Raw genomic sequence first — 19,851 nt, 5'->3', positions numbered from 1 at the left:
GCTAATTTTTGTAATTTTAGTAGAGATGGGGTTTTGCCATGTTGGCCAGGCTGGTCTTGAATTCCTGACCTCAGGTGATCTGCCTGCCTTGGCCTCCCAAAGTGCTGAGTTTACAAGAGTGAGCCATCGTGTTCAGCCAAGATGGATTTTTTTTTTTTTTTTTTTTTGAGACCAAGTCTCGCTCTGTCGCCCAGGCTGGAGTGCAGTGGCGCGATCTCAGCTCACTGCAAGCTCCACCTCCCCGGTTTGCGCCATTCTCCTGCCTCACCCTCCCGAGTAGCTGGGACTACAGGCGCCCGCCACCACGTCCGACTAATTTCCTTTTGTATTTTTAGTAGAGACAGGGTTTCACCATGTTAGTCAGGATGGTCTCGATCTCCTGACCTGGTGATCCGCTCGCCTCAGCCTCTCACAAAGTGCTGGGATTACAGGCGTGAGCCACCGCGCCTGGCCTGGGATGGATTTTTTTAAAGAGTTCTCTTGACTTTATGAAATAAAGTTATTTTTTATAACTATCTCAATTAATTGGGCTATTAATGTGAACTAAATGATTAAATCATCAAGGGGAGAAAGAAGGAGGTAGAGAGTCTTTACTTACCTGTTGCACAGTGGAGTATTACGTCCTTTTGAAATCTGTTCCATTTTGTAATTATAGGCCAGAATAAACAGATTACGTTGAAAACTACTCATTTCATTCACTTTATTCATGACATTTTTGTAGATCCGGTCCATGATCTCCTAAATGTATAAAAATGAGTTTTACACAGTTAATAATGATAACAGCTGCCTTACATATTCAAATCTTAGCATCAGATTAATATTTTTAGCAATATTAAGGCATTTTAAAAGACGTATTCTTCAACTGTGGATGTGCTTCAGCAAGAAGAAAAAAAAACTTTTTTGAATTTTTCAAAAAGATGTATCCTATCAAGATCAAACTTTTAAAATAGAACCACCATTACTTTAAAAATAAAGTTTCTACAAAAATAATTTTTAAAAGCAGAAATATATCTAGATACTCATATAAATTGTAAGATATTACTTCTTTATACTGCTTTGCTTATCTTACTGATTCTGAACTAAAACCTACTCACAAAATAAATGAACAACCACCTGAAATGGTTTTTCAAAATTTCCTAACTTTATCTTATGAAAGTATACAGAACCACATTCTTTGCTCACAAAAAGACCAAGCAACGTTTTGGGGTTTTTGTTTGGCTCTTTGTCTTTCGATACCGCACCAGGAAGTTTTCCTTGTCTGTGCTGCATTTTGCTGGCTAGTTCCATGACTGTGAAGTATACTTTAATAACTTAAAATAATGTTTCCTCCATAACTTTAAATTATATGTCATTTTTAAGTGAACTAAGAATTTAAGTAGGATACTAAAGAAACTATAATTATAGAAAGAAACTATAAAACTACTGATTATTTATATTTGACTTTGAAGTAACTATGTAATTATTTTTGACATAAGCATTTAGGTATCTGACAATAATTCCCATCATTTCCAAACAAACTCAGCCTATGTTATAAGGAGCCAGAAAATCACTGCTGTCCCATTTCCCTTGACTTATTCCCAGGCCCCTGTATTATGTAAGGACGCACAGCCCCTCTTAAGTCATTCGAAGTTGCACCAGCTTCTCTGTCACTTTGTTTGGTGTTTAGACCACACTTTCCCTGAGGACTCAGGAGGTAACTATACAGCTTGCTTAAAAGGAGGTGATCTCTCACTTTCCCTCCTAGCTCTCAACAGGCTTCAAGTGTCGATGAATCCACAAACAGATGTCATGGAAATAATTTTTTATTTTAACAAGAAGGCATTTAGGGAAAGGAGCTGATAATTACATATAGAAGCTGAAATTAAGTTGAGTGCTTAGTAAATAAGAAAGCTAAAGCAGAACTGAAGAAATCCTGTAGCACCTAAGGCAATATTCATAATCAATAAGGAATAAATCCTACATAAACTACCTTGTCAACAATATATTTTTCACTAGCACTAATGCCTTGTAGCGGGTGACACTTCTTTAATACTCAATATTAAATAAGGGTCACTTCTTACCGGAACTGCTGCCATCAGTGTTGGTTTCAACATGGATGTATCTCCTTTGCTTCCTTTTTTAATTTTTGAAGACTATAAAATAAGAAAAAGTGATCTACAGAAAGTGATCCTTATTTTTAAAATTCAATGGTATTCTTAGATCAAAAAGTCAATTATAAATTATTTTAATGTACTTATAGTCTAAGAAGCACTTAAAAGGCTAAAGTTCATTTTAAAATGAACCATCGCTCAGTCATAATACACTGTCATACTGACTGAAAAAAACGCATTAAAATTCATTATGATTTTTTAATATTTCAAGTCACAGACACTGAACTTACCTGATCTGCTAAAGTCTGCGGTGAAGAGTAACCAATGCGGCATCCGTGAGACAGACAGACAAGCTCAGCACTTAATTCTAGAACATGGGCCAGAGGCAAATATCCAATGTAGACATCTTCCTCTCTAAAAGAAAAGGGAGGCATCAGAAACAAAAGTCAGGAGCCATCTATGCCAAAAGTGCCCTATACTGGGAGCAAGCCTGAAAGCACATGGAAGGGCCCCAGGCATCAATTTGTTGGTCAAGTGTGCGTGTGTTTGTGAGAGCAAGAGATGAAGAGAGGACAGACAGACACTGGGGATGTTAGGGAAAAAGAATTACAGTTCAACCTAAAAGCAAGGAGACAGACACGCTCAGGAAGGAGTGCTGTTTCCAGTCCTACTTAAAAGCACTCAGGAATTCTAAGCGCTGCTGAAGCAAAAGTACTGAGGCAGAAGCAGGAGTGGCTTAAACAAATAATAATACAGGGTTCTTTTGAAGAACAGAATAAATCATCCAAGGAGGAAATGGTCTTTACATCTAGTGGGTTGCCAACCCACTGCTATTTGCCAGAAATTTTATAGATAAGACTCTTGTTCTGGGAATTGGATTATGTAATAAATGAGAACTTAATATATAGAAAATATGTATTTGTATATGCTTCAAGAGTTGCCCCCACAACCAAAATATAGACGGCAACTGAGAAAAACCTGTAAGAAAATTGTTGCACTTAATTTTTTTCTGAAATGTATGCATACATAAGAGACATTTCTCCATCCCCAAGTTCAATCCCATAGCAATTATGTGTGTATGTGCGTGTATGTTTGTAATTTCTGTGCATAAAAGCATCAAAAATATCCAACCACTGTACCCTATCAGTCATCAGAATACCGACTGCATCTCTGGCAATGTTTCTTTGACAGTCCCTCAAACTTCCATCTGGTTTCTTCCATCAGTCTCTTTCCCACTCCACTCTACCTTCCGCTGCTACCACTGGAGTTTGTATTAACAAGAAAAATCGGAGACTGAATAGTGAAGCTCAACAAATACTGAGTGGATAATTTAAATTACCTGTTCACCTGAATTGTATTTAGATATAAAAACAACGACAGTGGCAAATACAAGCTGATTAAAATAACTTAAAGGATTTACAACTATAAAAAGTTAAGTTCTGTACTTTTTAAAACGTATCTATACGATATATTTTCAATCTCACAACTGTAACTATTTTGCCATTAATTTTAATCTTCTTTTTTATTTTTTAAGGAAATGACTACTACAGACAGACTGTGAAGGACTAATTCAGCCTTATGTTAATAAAATGACACAAATGCTAACATTATAACAGACATAAATACTTAACTACTCAATGTTACTTTACTCTGACATACCCCAGTTCTGGAATCCTTTCTGCCATCCCAGTTATACCAGCAATAATGTTACTATGTGAGATCATGACTCCCTTTGGAAGTCCTGTGGATCCACTTGTGTACATGATTACTGCAATATCTGAGGGCAATGGTTTGCTATGAGGTTGGTTTTCTGCATTGAAGAGAAAAAACAAACACATACACTTTTATGAGATTCAGCTGTATCAACAATTTCTTTTCATTATCAATTCAATCAAATAACTCAATCAAATTGAGTTAACTCAATTCAACAAATATTAATTATACTGAGATCAACAAAATAGATCAAGTCCCTGCACTTATGGGAGATATATTCTATCGGGATATACAAACAGATTAACCTATGAAGAAAACTTCATAGCAAGTTTTCCTGCAAGACAAGGTGAGAAGACGACAATAGATGCTATTTGGATGGAAAAGTCTAGACAGCGTCTCTGTAGAGTTTACTTTAGCAAAGGCCTGAATAAAGTGAGGAAGGGAGCCATGAAAACCCTGGAACTGGGAGAAGAATGTTCTAATTAGAAGAAAATAAGGAAATGCAAAGACCCAAAGGTAGGAATGTGCTCAGCATATCTAAAGACCAGCAAGGAGTGTGGATGGAACAGAGTGAGCAAGAGGAAGAGTGGCAAGAAACAACGGTCAAGTGGCTAGCAGGGACCACACATAGGACCTCAAAGGCCATGGGAAGAACTTTGGAGTACGTTCTGGATGTAAAGCAATGTTGTTTTGAACAAGAGTATGTTATTATCTGTGAAAAAAAGATCACTTTGGCTGCTGTGTGGCTAACTTTAGAAAGGCAAAAAAAGTATCAGGGAGACAAGATTATCCCAGTAATTCAACTAAGAAATAAAGGTAGCTTAGACTAGAGTATCTAGGTGTTTGCTAAAAATCATTCACTGCTTCAGAGTGCTGACTAACTTGGTTACACCCAGAGTCCTGCATTAAAAGACAATGTGAACCATTTGAAATCAGAAGACTACGAGCCTAAGGACAATAGCTGACAAGTTATAGAGGTGGCACAGCAGGAGAACAAAGAGAAATAGGTCATGGTTGGCATTGTTGATACATCTGAACCACTCCCAGAAATACTCTACATGTGGACTTCTAAATGAGTGTGAAAAAATTATTTAAACGTACTCCTAATAGAATACCCTTCCTCTCCTGTCAGTCAAGATATATTTCTTAAATAATATTTACACTTGAAAGTCTTTACTTCCAAATCAGCCCTTCACTCCTTCAATCCACAGCACCCTTCTCCAACACCACCACTTCTTGGAAACTACCATCCTTGTGTCATCTGACCTCTGCATGCAGCCCCTGATCCTGCTGATGACTCACCAAGATCTCCTTTCCCTTGGCTTCCAGGAACCACATACTACTAAATAGTTTCTTCTTTCCTCTCTGACTAGTCCTTGGTACCCTTTGAAGCCACCATTCCCTGTTGGTGACCTCACTCCCTGCTCCCACAGCTGTAATTAAAGCCAAACCGCTTCCAGCTTCCAAATCTCTAACTCCAAACATAACTCAAGTACTAGACTTGTACACACCACTGTCCACAATATATCTGCATCTAAATATCCCACTACCACTCAAATTCCAGGTGCCTAAAATTTGAGCTAAGTGAATGCTTATATCTAATTAATTACTGTTTCCAACTACAGAGGAAATACAGTTCCAGCATCCCAGCAGCTTTTGCAGTATCTGTAAACACTAGTATACTAGCTAACATCTTCTGACACTTTTTTGAGAGTAGGAACTTCTAGAGTCACCATGCCTAATTGTGCTAGTTGGAGGGTAAGGTTGTCATCCCAGGAAAGGGAAGAACTGGAGCAGGGAGTAAAAGGAGGCCTCCAGGTTTAGCCATTCTGTTAAAACTACTTACAGGTAATTCACATAGGACAAGATTAATGGTATTATTTATAAACTAAATTTAAAACCACCCAAAACTATCATAAAAAGGGAATGAAAAAAATTGAATAATGTAAAATATTTTAAATTTCAAATAAATACTACTTGTAAAACATGAATAATTAATGTTTATATTTTTTCTTAAAACTTTCTTTAAAGACTCAAGTGTACCTAGAGGGACCTGTTTTCCTAACTGATGTTAGAAAACTGATGTGTCATTTGAGCTAACCTCAGGATCAAAACTTTGGCATAATTCTGGAGAATGTGGTCACCAGAAAGCACACGTAAGGAATCAGAAAAGTGTAACATACCCATGCTGGCCTTGGCTCCCAGGGCCTCCACTGCAGCCATGGTATGCACAATGACCCCCTTGGGGAACTCGGACCAGGTTGGTGGCTTTCCATCAACAGTGATGATGTGCCGCAGGCGTGGGACCAGAGAAACTATATCCTAGAAATACACCAACATTCATCGTGTTCATTATTTTTCAAGCAGTTTAGCAAATAAGCAAAGTAGTTTACCATATTCAGTGAATTGTTAAGTAACTTCTTGCCTCAAAAAAGTAAGAAGAAAGGGTACCCTGGCATAATATCACTTTTTACAGATGGGTAAGTATTGGTCTGAATTTAAATTATTTCACAGCATTAGATTCACTGTGTGGACCCCTGGCCTTTGGTAAAACCCTGATCAAGAACGGTACTGCCTTACAAAATGGGCATGTAAACACATGTTGCCTGAACTGTAGAGAAACCAGAAGCCCCTCATATTTTCAAGAGACTACATAAAAATATATGGGGAAAGGAGGAGAAAATTCACATGTAAACTTGTTCAAAAAGAAAATAGCAGCCCAGATATTTCTGGGAGTTGTCTAGAGACCAAAGAAACCTCTTTTTACTGTAATTTCATTAAAAGGCTCCCTTTTTAATTTTCAAACAATTCTGAAAACTTGTAGTTACTTAATGCTTCAGAAGTAAAATAAAAATTACTAGTTTAAAATATAACCCATCAAAACTACAAATTTACTACAAGTAAACTAGAAAATAGATGAGCACAATAAAAGAAAAAGTAGTCATAATTTCTTCAATTTAAACATAAGTATCTTAACAATTTATAACACTGGATTACTTATACATGAATATATACAAAATCTACTTTTTATTTTCTAAAGGAAAAAATAAAGTATGATATTCATAAAATTCCACAAAGATTAAGGACTCAAAAGTCATAAAAGAACTAAGTATCAATAATAGGGCTCATGACACTGAAAATTCTAAAATATCAGACAGTTAGTAACTAGAGTCCTCACCTTCAACTTTGTTTGTAAGAGCTCTTTACTAGTAATGATGTTGGTCACCTCTGTTTCATTTAATCCATGAACAATGGCTGGACCTCCTAAAGTAGCATATAATGTAACAACTAAAAGGAAAAGCAGCAGCCAGTCAAATATTAAAACATTTAACTCTATATAAAGTCTCTGAATGTAGAGATGAATCATAATAAAATATTGGGAGCCCTAAACTGTTAAATCCATAGTTTATAAGTGTTATGCTTTTTAAAGTTATCTTATCATACTAATCAACATTACACCTACTCATCCTTCCCTAAATGCCCCAAGATTTCCAATTTTTAAAGATGAAGATATTTAAATTTTTATTTTGTTTCACTTACAAATGTTACTATGGGACTACCATATTGTGAAGAAATTATAACTGATTTCTAAAACTTCAAACTCTTAATTATTGACCACTTGGTTCTATAATGTGAAAAAGAACATATACAAATAGGATGACACACTGAATGTCAGATTTACAGTGTATGTCAACAGCACAAACAAGTGGCAGTAGCGTTTATTCTCAAGCAAAAATATCTAAAGACAAACATCGTCGGAAATGCTGAAATTACATAACATGAATAATGTAGATTTTTATTTACTTTCTGCCTAACTCAAAAAAAAGATACAAAAAATGACTTTGAAAATAATTCTTTTAAAGCTCCTCAAAAGAAACAATGTAAATCCAAACCTGTGAAAACAAAAATGGAATGTTTGTTTAAAAGAAAAAGTGGAGGAGGCCAGGCACGGTGGCTCACGCTTATAATTCCAGCACTTTGGGAGGCCGAGGCGGGCAGATCACGAGGTCAGATCAAGACCATCCTGGCCAACATGGTGAAACTCCATCTCTACTAAAAATACAAAAAATTAGCCGGGTGTGGCAGTATGCGCCTGTAGTCCCAGCTACTCGGGAAGGTGAGGGAGGAGAATTGCTTGAACCCGGGAGGCAGAGGCTGCAGTAAACTGAGATTGCACCACTGCACTCCAGCCTGGTGACAGAGCGAGACTCCACCTCAAAAAAGGAAAAAAAAAAGTGGAGGAATTTACAGCAAGAAATCTGGTGAAAGTGTATTTTGTTTCATCTGAAAGATGAGACTAAACATCCACAAATTACCGTCACATTTTGGCACCCAGACCTCTGAACTTACACTTCCAGAACTATCTCACAGACTGAGCCACCACAATTACCACTCAAATAACTACAATATGAAAACTCTATTGTTTAACCCAGCACCTTGAAGTTCACCAGGTTTCAGTATGGAATTGTTTTGGAGGTCAACTGTTGTTACTGATAGAGATGACAGAACAAAACGACAGTAACTTCTAAAGAGGATTCCTGAGAAACGGTATTGGAACAATGGCCCCTAAGTGTAGGTCTAGTTCTCAAGACCCTGAAAGTCTCCTATTAAGAGGTGGAAGCCTCACTACAACATTCATTGGTACAATTTGTCATATAATTGATTTATTTTCCAAAATACACCAAGAATTCCAAGTCACAACAGAGTTCTCCACTAACCGGACACTGGGTGAAAATTAACATCAGAATTTTAACCTCTTCAGAGTAAAGTATTTCAATAAATATCTGTTAGTTCATTTTTCCAGAGGTAAGAAAGTCTACATACGCTGAAAATTATACATAAAACACGCCTGTGCAGCTATCATCCACTCGGCCCTGGTCTCACAGAAGATGGCGATGTTGGTCTTTGGTTTCTGGCCCAACATCTGTAAGCCATTCCCAAAATTCAAGGCTCGAACGAAGACATCTTCATAGGAGAGCCAATTATACTGTCCAAGAATAACCTGACAAAACAAAAGACAAATACCCTTTAATGTAATCAAAATAATAATTTACAAAAAGAAACCAGAATATCGTCCAAATGTTATGATGAACCAGAAAGTTGTTTGCATAGAATTATTTTTTGAATAAAAAGCTAGAGATTGAGTTTGAGTGAAAAATACATTTTAAAAATGAGCTATTTTGTGACATCTTCTATACAACTTAAATCTTATACTGTAACTGGGGGGTTTTTGGCTTTATTTTTGGTTTTCAAAAATATTGAGAGTTTGATAGGATCCTAAAAGTCAACTGCCTGGCCAAATGGTCATATACTAATCGTCTACTTACAAATTTCATCTATTTAAATGATTTAGGTGTTAACTTAATATTTAGCCTAGTACCAAGTACCACAGATGCCAAAATTTTAATTTCTCTCTATTCAGGAATTCCTAAATATCAGTATCAGATGGTACAATATGATTCACAGAAACTTTATCTACCCAAGCTAACAGAAATCTTTATGATTGTTGAACTTGAACTGCAGTATCAAACTCTGGATAAGCAAAAGCAAAGTAAACAAGTTTCTGTTTACACAACCAGGTGGACTAGTTATATTATTCAAAGTCCCTCTGTTCAAGCCTTAAATGCTTACTGGCACCACCAGGCTTTCAATATTTTATCTGTTTATCAAAAGTGCTGGTAATATCAAATATGCACTAGTAAAAACTCCCTTTTAAAGTTTTTTAACATATTGTCTTTAGAAAGTTTCCTCAACTTAGACAAAACCCTACATATAGATTGTATAAAATCCTTAATTACATACAGATTGTATAAAAAATTCCTCTCTCTGCAAAAACATATAGGTGATTAATTCCCAAACATGGCTGTGTCAATAACATACATCTCAAACACCTTAAAATCATCTGACCATGTTCATTTTATCAATATAAACATTTAAGAAATTTCTAGAAGAGGCTGGATAAAGATAAAAATGGAAAAGGATAAATGCTGCCATCTAGTGTCCCATGCAATTATGTATTTAAGAAATAAATGTTTATTTTGATGGATAAAGCAACTGCATTTAAGATGATACTTATTTACTTTACTGGCCCCAAACTCTCACCTTGCTCTTCACCCCCATGAAATGCTCAGCACAGGGAGCTCCAATGACTTCAAAAGGAGCTCTGTGGGGGTGAGAAGACAGATGAGAACTTGGCCAAAACGTGCAGGAACTGGATTACAATTATTAAGAATGTTACACTCTAAAGGTTAAGAATGCACTACCTTCCAGATTCTAGCATGTAAATGACAGGATTTCTAAATTTCAAAGACTAGGTGTGTTCTGAAAAGGCGTTTGATGTATAATCCAAATATGTAAACTCATGCAATGATGCCACCATGTGGCAAAGGAATCAAATGAGCGTGAAGATTTCCACATATGTAAAAAATAAAATAGAAAAATCTGAAGCTCATGATTTTAATTCTTTCAACCACGGAATCATCTAGTAATTATGTTTTTCATAAATATTTCATTTAGAGGACACTACCCACTCTATATTTTATCTGATTTGTGCTGGAAAAGTTTCTAATCCTAACTTTGTCCCTATGGCTAGCCCAAGACAAGATTAAACTATTTATTCCTTGCCAATATCATTGAACACTGCTGCAGAACAGCCAACCTTTAATCCAGGACCTCCACACCCTGAAGCAATCCTATCATACATCCCTGGTCTCTTCGTTTTCTCACCCTCTGAAATACCTCTGAAACTTTCTCTCTATTCAAATAGCCTCCTCTGGGCAGGTGCAGTGGCTCATGCCTGTAACCCCAACACTTTGGAAGGCTGAGACAGGTGACTCATTTGAGGCCAGGAATTTGAGACCAGCCTGGGCAACACAGCAAGATCCCATGTCTAAAAAAATGTAAAATTAGCCAGGCGTGCAGTACATGCCTGTTGTCCCAACTACCTAGAAGGCTGAGGCAAAAGGATCACCTGACCCCAGGAACTCAAGGCTGCAGAGAGCTGTGATCATACCACTGTACTCCAGCCTGGGCAAGAGTGAGACTCTGTCTTAAAATACACACACACACACACACACACACACACACACACACCTTCCACCCTTCCTTCTCTGCTTACAGGTGGTAATCTTGTCTCATATCGAACACCTCTTTAAGCACTAGGACTTGTTTTACTTTCACTATTTAGAAATATTTCAAAATTACACACGTTCCTGTCTTCTTCAGTACACTACACCTGGCTTCATTTAACCATTCTCTCTGCAACTGAAGATCATGGTGAAAAAATTACTCTGAGGGGAGCCATAGAGTAAAAATATTCAAGAGATCTGGATGGTTGTAATAATCATGATAATGATAATGAGGGTAACTAACCTTTATTAGTGCTTACTACATGCTAAGGACATTGCAAGTGTTAACTTACTAAACTCTTAATCATACCTGTAAAAAACTGTTACTATTATTATCCCTATTTTACACATGAGAATACGGAGATGTAAAGTAAATATAACCTGTTCAAAATCATGTAACTAATAAGTGATGGGACTAGAATATGAACCCAGGCAAACTCATTCCAGAGACTAACCATAAAATCACAACGTTTCCACTGCACTATAGAAAGAAGTCGGGGTCTTATTAAGCAGGTGAGTAAGATGGCCTGATTAACAAAAAAAATCCTTTTTATGCTGTGTGTGAGAGAACTATAGTTGGGGGCAAGTGTGGAAGCAAGGAGGCCTGCTAAAAAAAAAGGCGGGAGGAGGCTGTAAGAGATGTAAATCAGACACCCCTGATGTTTTGGCTTCAACAATTTGGTATGCAGTAATGCCTTTAATAAACAGGATGAAAGGAGAGGGACAGTTTGGATGGGGAAACTAAGAGAAGAGTAACATAATAGCCAGCCTACAAATCCCAGCCAAGAGAGTGACCATAATTTGTTACATACAGCATGATGCAAATGTCCTAATAAATCAGAAAATAAATATTATACACATACACAAACAGGGTAAAAAATGTGACTAGAGTAAGAAATAACACAAAAGATGGCATTAAGAAAGAGGAAAAGAAAAGTAAGTCAACTTACAAGGACATAAATGAGTGTTTCTATTATCTTTTTGGATCAATTTAGAAGGAATGTCAGTGAAGTCTTCTCTAAGTACCATTATTACATAATCCCTCATTCTCTTCTTATTTTTGTAAAATACCTAAGAAAAAATTAAGTGTTTCTGATAGCTCACAAAGTATATGAGCCAGCTGTACTCTTTTCTGTTTCTATTTTTAGTCTTTGCAGCTTTGTTCTATTTCAGGTATACATGTATTTTAAAGTTGTTCTGAAATCATTTCACTGTTCATTTCAAGATTGTTGTTAGTGCAATGCATTTACTGCTGGGAACACTGGAATCAGGTGATGCTGACACAGGTTCCAGCTCTTAACTCTGCTACAGTTTTATAAAACCATATGAAACTTAAAAAGAGCCTGAAAAGGCCTGCCAAGCAACCAAGTGCCTTTTGTTTTTCTGTCCCCCCAGAAGAATCTGGTCGCAGTGAAGCTGGTGGCTACTCTATCCTGGACACAATGAGAGCAGGGTCATTGCCACTGTCTTTTTTCATCCGCTCATCCTCCCCTCAGGACCTCAAAATAGACTGTTGGGATAAGATGGAAACAAAGCTTCAAAGTTCATTAATTTGAAATAAGGCTTGTGCATCTTTCCTTCAACCATATCAGATACAACATTCTGGGGTTAATCCCCAAAAATCTTCCTCAAAAACTATTTTAAATATTGCTACTCCATTCGTTTTCTTTTCCAGTTGAAGATGATCTTCAAATATGGAAACTATTTAATGAAGATACACTCCACTGAGCTTGATCAGCCAGCAGGCATTAATGGCAGAAAGTACACAGCTTAACCCATTGGTTGTGAAAGTTCCCCTTCTCAACATGCTAGGCAGATGCTGCTACTGACGCAATGCAATGGATGTAACAAGAAACCAAGAGAGGGGAAAACAAAAAAAGAGCCTAACATGTTTAACATGCAGCTGAGATACCCACTCTGCAGTCTGCAGATCACTGCCACACCTGCAACACAGAATAAACTGAAACTAAGCCTCAGCTAACCAGCGATACTGCACACTTTCTTCTTGAGTATGGCCAAGAGAAAGTACTTGTTTCATTTATTATATGCAAAACCTAAAAATTAATTCTACTTTCCCAATGACCCTAAAGAAAACTATAACATGTTCCCAAGTCAGAGTCTAGACATAGCCTTCTGAACAAAGTCTGATGAACCACAAATGCCAATTTCATAGCAAATGCTAGCAGGCAGATCTGACATATAGAAATTCAGAACCTCCTATACTAACTAAATAAAACTTCACAGTAATGAACTATAGACAAAAAAAAAATTGCTAAAAACCAATCTGTCTCACTTCCTACCTTTTATGAGTTCAAATACTTCATGCTTTGTTGAATAATGAACAAATACAAAGGCACTATGGTCAAGACAAGCAGGAAAGAGCCACATACACTTACACACGCACATTTAGGGAAGAACTATCATAGCTGAAGGATTTTATTTTGTCCAGTTTAATGACACATGAATTAGGAAGAAATACGAATTCACCACATAAGCGTCTCTTCTTTTTACACAATTGAGAACTAGTTTGCTGCTGCACATACTGAATGACGACTGAAAGACAATACTAGCCACATAAAATGAATAAAGTATGTGTAGGATACTGGAGAAAAACTAAGCTTCCTGAAAAATAATATGCTTAGACTAAAAGAGAATCTAACCTTTGCATTCAAATAGCGTATCAAAGACCAAAAAATGAATCTATAAGCAGATAGAAAAGTAGGAAACTTTTGCACATAAAAATGTACTGTTTTCAGTACCTTCTCATAACTACCCGATTTCTCAAACACAGACTCAAGAACAGTGTGCCATAAAAAGAAGTGCTGTTCGGGCGCGGTGGCTCATGCCTGTAATCCCAGCACTTTGGGAGGCCGAGGTGGGCGGATCGCCTGAGGTTGGGAGTTTGAGACCAGCCTGACCAACATGGAGAAACCGTCTCTACTAAAAATACAAAATTAGCCGGACGTGGTGGCACATGCCTGTAATCCCAACGACTCAGGAGGCTGAGGCAGGAGATTCACTTGAACCCAGGAGGCGGAGGTTGCAGTGAGCTGAGATGGTGCCACTGCACTCCAGCCTGGACAACAAGAGTAAAATTCCGTCTCAAAAAAAAAAAGAGCCGTGCTAAATATGACAAAAGCAAACTTCACTATGATAAAACGTTTTGCAAATTACAATACATAGGCTAGAGAAGAAAAATTGAACATGCTTAACTCATGATTTCAATTTCTAGAAATGTGCTATTAACTTCAGCGAGATCTTAAACAGAAAACAAACTCAGTTTTTTCTAAGTCTGCAAAAGAAATAGGGAATATGCCTTAAAAGTAAGGTGACCATATAACTATCCAAACTAGGGCACTTTTGAGACCGTAAGGGGGCATTGTTAATGTCACAGCAACAAGTATAAATCAGGACTGCTTCCGATAAAGTAAGATATACAACTACTCTATTTAAAGGTGAGGAAATTTACAGATTCTGTTGTCGAGTTAAAATGTTTTTAGTTTCTAGGAATTACTGACATCAACTTGCTTGGCATCTCCTTCATGTTTTGAGGAAAATGATGTATGAAACTTGTAGAAGTGGCAAAATTAATGGGCCATACGGAGGAGGCTAAGCAACATCCCTCTGGTCCTCCAGTAAAAGAGGAGTTCTGAGTTTTTCATTCCATAGTTGCAGTTATTTGAGTTATTTGGACTCTCCTTCAAGATCTGATGGTTTCCTTGTAACTGACAGAAAAACGGGCAGTTGGAGATCAAGGTAGCTGGAAATGGTTAAAAGATATTAAACCTATTAACTAACCCAGTTATCAACCAACTACACATCACTATACCCCCTCTAAAAAATACTTTATCTTCAATTTTTAACACACTAGAGTTTCAAGAACTGCTTAAGGAAAGTCACATATCCAAGTTCATAAACAGCATTCTCAGGCCATTTCTATACTACCAGTGAAGCACTACACTATTCCATGATCTAATTTTCCTCATTGAATTTTCTACTGTAATTTTCCTCATTGAATTCTCAAGATAATAGTAATGCAATAATAAAGGCTAGAGCATTTACATTAAGTGCCACAAACTGTTGTTCTAAGCACATTGCAGATACATACACACACTCAATCCTCACAAGAAGCCTGAAAGCTGTGATCAGTGAAGAATGGAGGGTATGAGTTCTGGAGCCAGAAGGCCTGAATTCTAGTCCCAGCTTCACTAGCTGTAGTGTCCTTGGGGTAGGTTACCTCAACTATCTGTGCCTCAATGCTGTCATCTGTAAGGTGAAGATAACAATAACTAACTCATAGGGTAACTGTGAGTCTTAAGATGATATACGTAAAGCTGTTAGAACAGCTTGGCTCTTGAGTGTCAGTAATGATCACTATCTTCATATTACAGAAAAAGAAACTGAGGCAAATTAGCTAAACTACTTTTCCAGGGTCAGAAAGCTAGTAAGCAGCAAAGCCAAGATTCAGACCTATAGTCTGGGTCTGGAGTCCAGGCTCTTAATTGCTGTTACACTGCCTGTAAGAACATCTTGCCCGTTGTTTCAAACCAACAATGGCAGGTTTCTCCATATTTCTGAAAAGAAATGTTTTAAGAACCATGCAATTGCCACAACCAAAGTACAAAGACATGAAGCACTCACTGCAACCCACATCTAAGCCACATTTAACCACATTTAACACAGCAGATCCCACCCTAAAACCTGGAGCCACTTCCAGCACCCAGCTGCTCTAGAGACAGGGAGTATGGTTTCATATCCAAAACTGCCCTAGACATTCCAAACCCTGGTAGACATTGGAGAAGAGCTCCACACCAGTGGGTCGCGATGCCCTTCTGAAAACTCAGAACGTATCAGTGCTGGTAAGTACAGGAAGAAATCAGAAGGCAGTCTAGCCCCCTTCCTACACTGTTTCTCCTTCAACAGCAAATTCTAATGGAAGCAGGCTGTGCCTGCCCTTTACTTCATTTGTAATAGGATATTTTTGTTCAGAAAGAATTCAAAGGCAATGAAAGATCACCTTACCTTTTTAAAAATTTTTCCATTTGGTTGTACTTCGTCTTCCTCATTTAAAACTTCACGTGTTCCCAAGAGTCTTTTGTTCTTAAACTTGTTTTTTGCATATGTAAAAACTTTATCTAGAGTATCACATCCAGGGTATAATACTGAAGCCAAACCATCCAAACTATTCACAGATCTGTATGCAGAATCAGGTTTTGAATTTACAGGCTTTGCTTTAATTTGGTTTGATTTTTCTTGTCTTGACTCAGAGAAAAAATAAAATGGAATGTATGTTAAAATAGTATAAAGTGATATTAGAAAATGTATAAAATATAAAAGAATAGGGTTGATGGTATGTTTTAGCTTCATGGTAGATGGTTTTGAAGACACGTGGTTATTCATAAGTACTCAAAAAGAATTAACAGACTTCAGCGAGAATCTAGAAGGAAGAAAAAGAAAGGCGTTAGTTCAAAATCATTTTTAAGTAATTTAAAGAAAAGTTACATCAGCAAATGAAGATTTTTTTTTTTTTTTCTATCAGACAGCAGCTACTATACTGGTCCCCTACAATGTCTTGATATTTCTAAGAGACTCACTTGTACAGTATCTATTAACAACGGAATTACAAGAAAAGTTTCCACATCATACTGTAGACAGATGGCCATTCTAACCAAAAAAGTATCCACAAACATTTCCCAGTACTTTTAGTCAGAAAGAGGGTTGGGGGAAGACCAAAAATTTACCCATTTCCTGTGCTTTAGCATCTCACTGCATTAGGGATGACAAGTACTTTACAAATACGACACATCCATCCTCTCTCACAGCCCCAGCAGCCACTGCCAAACAATCGCCGCATTCCATCCCTGTGAACCCCCTTCTCACTCAAGTCAGCAACAAGCAACTGGAGTTTGCAAACACAAAAAATTCATTTTCCACAATGGCTCTACAAATAATTTTCAAGTTAGGTTAAACTATGACGCAGGAAAGCAGTATACTTTGGTCATTCTGTACCTTGCATTCATCAGATTTATTGAAAATCCACTATGTTAGATATCGTTCTAAGCACTGCGAACGTAACAGTAAACAAAACGGCCTAAGTTCCTGCTCTCATGCAACCTACACGTTCACTGGGAGAGGTAGACAAGCAAATACATATGTACGCATGCATGTGTACATGCCAGGTGGTGATAAATGTTATGAGGAAAATAAACCCAGCTAAGGAAAATAGAAAGTGACTGGGGCAACGTTGGAGAGGTGCTAGAGGTAAGTGACATCTGAACAGACTCATAAGGAAGAGAGAGTGTACCCTGTGCCTATTTGGGAAAGAAAGAGCACTCTGGGCAGAGGGGACAGCCATTGTGTGGCAGGTGGGTAATAATACCTTTTTTTTTTTTTTTAAAGACAAGATCTCACCCAGGATAGAGTACAGTACCAGATTATAGTTCACTGCAGCCTCAAACTCCTGGACTCAAGCAATTCTCTCTCCTCCGGGACTACAGGCATGTGTGACCACACTCAGCTAATTTTTCAAAATTTTTTTATAGAGACAGGGTCTCATGATGCTGCCCCAGCTAGTCTCAAACTCCTCGTTTCAAGAATTCTCCCCACCTCGGCCTCCCAAAGTGCTGGGATTACAGGTGTGAGCCACCGCATCCGGCCATCATTCTTGAAGAAACAAAATTGAAGCAAACTAGTAACTAGTTACCCTACCCAGCTCCAAATCCAGGACTACAATTTCTTAACAAGTGATGGAAGCAGCCAGTGTTTTTCACCTCCTACCCCTAGCTCTGTGTTGCAGAAACTCTATTCCAGGCAAGTGTAGATAGATGAGAGAACTAAAGAATCCTTTCTCTTTCATCCAGTCCCCACTCTTAGGGCAGAAGCTCTACCCCAGGTGCAGCAGGCCAAGGACACCGAGCACAGATCATCTATGCCTCACCTCTTGTAAGGCAGAGGTTCCATGCAGGCAAAGAAGTTCCAAACAGAGAAGACTGATGGGTACACTGATGGCCTAGTAGACCACTCACAGAACAGATGTAACTATAAGAAAATCAAGCTGCTGTCCCCAGCCCCAGCTCCAGAACAGTGGCACAAAGGTTCTGCACAGACTAGAGAAGCAAGCTGTAAGACCACAGAGCCCCTTAGCAACTTCTAAGACTGACTATATTTGAACAAAGAATGGAGAAGTTCATGCCTAATGGCACTGTCAAAAACAACACAGACTTTGGGGGTCAGCAATTAAGATGAGGCTGCCCAGTAATTTAGGAGGCCAAGGCGGGCGGAACACAAAGTCAGGAGATCGAGACCAGCCTGGCCAACATGGTGAAACCCCATCTCTATTAAAAATACAAAAATTAGCTGGGCGTGATGGTACATGCCTGTAGTCCCAGCTACTCGGGAGGCTGAGGCAGGAGAATCACTTGAACCCGGGAGGTGGAGACCGCAGTGAGGAGAGATCGCGCCACTGCACTCCAGCCTGGCAACAGAGCAAGACTCCATTTAAAAAAGAAAAAAAAAAAAAAAAAAAAAAAAAACGAGGCTGGTAGTTCTGTGACAGCACCAAGTGAAAGACTAACCAACCACTGTAGAAGTTTCACAAAGAGCCAGGGAAAGAGATACCTAAGAACCCTCCTTCTTGACATGACAAGCCTCAAAGACTGCCCTCAAACACAACCGTACACAAAGGGCATCTGAATTTAATTGGATCACAAGTGGGGAAATTTATGGGCAGAGCTTTGTCCAAAACAATAAAGCAATCAGTTAGCAATTAGTGAAGAATAATTGCTGGGTGGTGATACCCATGAAAGCAGAAGCTTAACAAGGAGATCTGAGAGTTAAAGAAAGCCCTGCTGAAAATCGGCTACCATCTCTCAAGAAGGGCAGTCCAGGTGACTATGTGTGTGCCCAAATGTGCCCTCTTGAGGAGAAACATCAGAGGGTACACTGGGCAGAATAAACAAACCTCAGTGTAATAGTTCAGCCACGTCAGTAAACAAATAAGGAAACAACACAACAAGCAGCAGCCCTGGAAGAGGGGAGGGAAAATCGGTATTCTGAGTTGCTACAAAATACCATCTAAAATGCCCAGTTTACACCACAAAATCATGAGGCATGCAAATAGACAGGAAAGTATGACACACGGAAAGAAGGAAAAAGCAGGCAGCAGAAATTGTCCTTGAAGGCCCAGATGTCAGACTTAGTAGACAAGACATCAAAGTAGCTATTATAAATACGTTCAAAGAACTAAAAGACTGAATTCTAGCACTCTGGGAAAAAAAAAAAAAAGAACTAAAGGAAATCATGCATACTAAAACTCCAAATCGATTTTACAAGTTAAGGAACGCCTCCAAACTTGCTCATGCACAGCTGGTGAGAACTCAGGACTCCAACTGAGCCCCAGGCTCTGTTCATCATTCCAGGCTGTTTTCTTTGACAATATATTGTGTAGTAATCCAAAGACCGGACCGGTCAAGGGAATTTGGTTTTTGCCATAAAGGTCATGGGGAGACATTAAAGCTTTCTGTACAGGAAAATGGCAAAATGAAAACAAATGGTCTTGCTACACCCAGAACAGAGTTGCAAAGAATAAACATACCCTAATAACCCAGGAGAAAGATGTTATCCAACTAAGTTCTCTAAAATTTAATTTTGCATATTTGTTTTTGAATTAAAAATAATATCGTGGCCAGACATGGTGGCTCATGCCTGTAATCTCAGCACTTTGGGAGGCCAAGGCAGGCGGATTGCTTGAGCCCAGGAGTTCAAGACCAGCCTGGGCAACATAGTAAAACCTCATCTCTACAAAAAAGAGAAAAATTAGCAGGGTGTGGTGGTGCACACTTGTAGTCCCAGCTACTCCGGAGACTGAGGTGGGAGGATCACCTCAGCCTAGGGAGATCGAGGCTGCAATGAGCTGTGATCAG

At 38.2% G+C, this 19,851-nt stretch overlaps 1 protein-coding gene across 2 annotated transcripts in view; it reads right to left on the bottom strand.

Annotated features, from left to right (window-relative positions):
- LOC105481309 (acyl-CoA synthetase long chain family member 3) overlaps positions 1-19,851 on the bottom strand; it is a 79,038-nt gene that overhangs the window by 16,512 nt on the left and 42,675 nt on the right. For both annotated transcript variants that reach the window (XM_071073444.1, XM_071073446.1), the window contains 8 exons: positions 15,953-16,367; positions 8,628-8,805; positions 6,982-7,091; positions 5,987-6,125; positions 3,750-3,900; positions 2,381-2,504; positions 2,061-2,132; positions 599-738 (listed from right to left, as the gene is read on the bottom strand). In XM_071073444.1, the coding sequence (XP_070929545.1) occupies positions 599-738; positions 2,061-2,132; positions 2,381-2,504; positions 3,750-3,900; positions 5,987-6,125; positions 6,982-7,091; positions 8,628-8,805; positions 15,953-16,330 (1,292 nt within the window). In that variant the 5' untranslated portion in view covers positions 16,331-16,367. The remainder of the gene's footprint in view (positions 1-598; positions 739-2,060; positions 2,133-2,380; positions 2,505-3,749; positions 3,901-5,986; positions 6,126-6,981; positions 7,092-8,627; positions 8,806-15,952; positions 16,368-19,851) is intronic.

This window comes from Macaca nemestrina, chromosome 11 (assembly GCF_043159975.1).
Source record: "Macaca nemestrina isolate mMacNem1 chromosome 11, mMacNem.hap1, whole genome shotgun sequence".
NCBI classification, from domain to species: Eukaryota; Metazoa; Chordata; class Mammalia; order Primates; family Cercopithecidae; genus Macaca; species Macaca nemestrina.
This window is presented reverse-complemented; position numbering and strand designations above follow the sequence as displayed.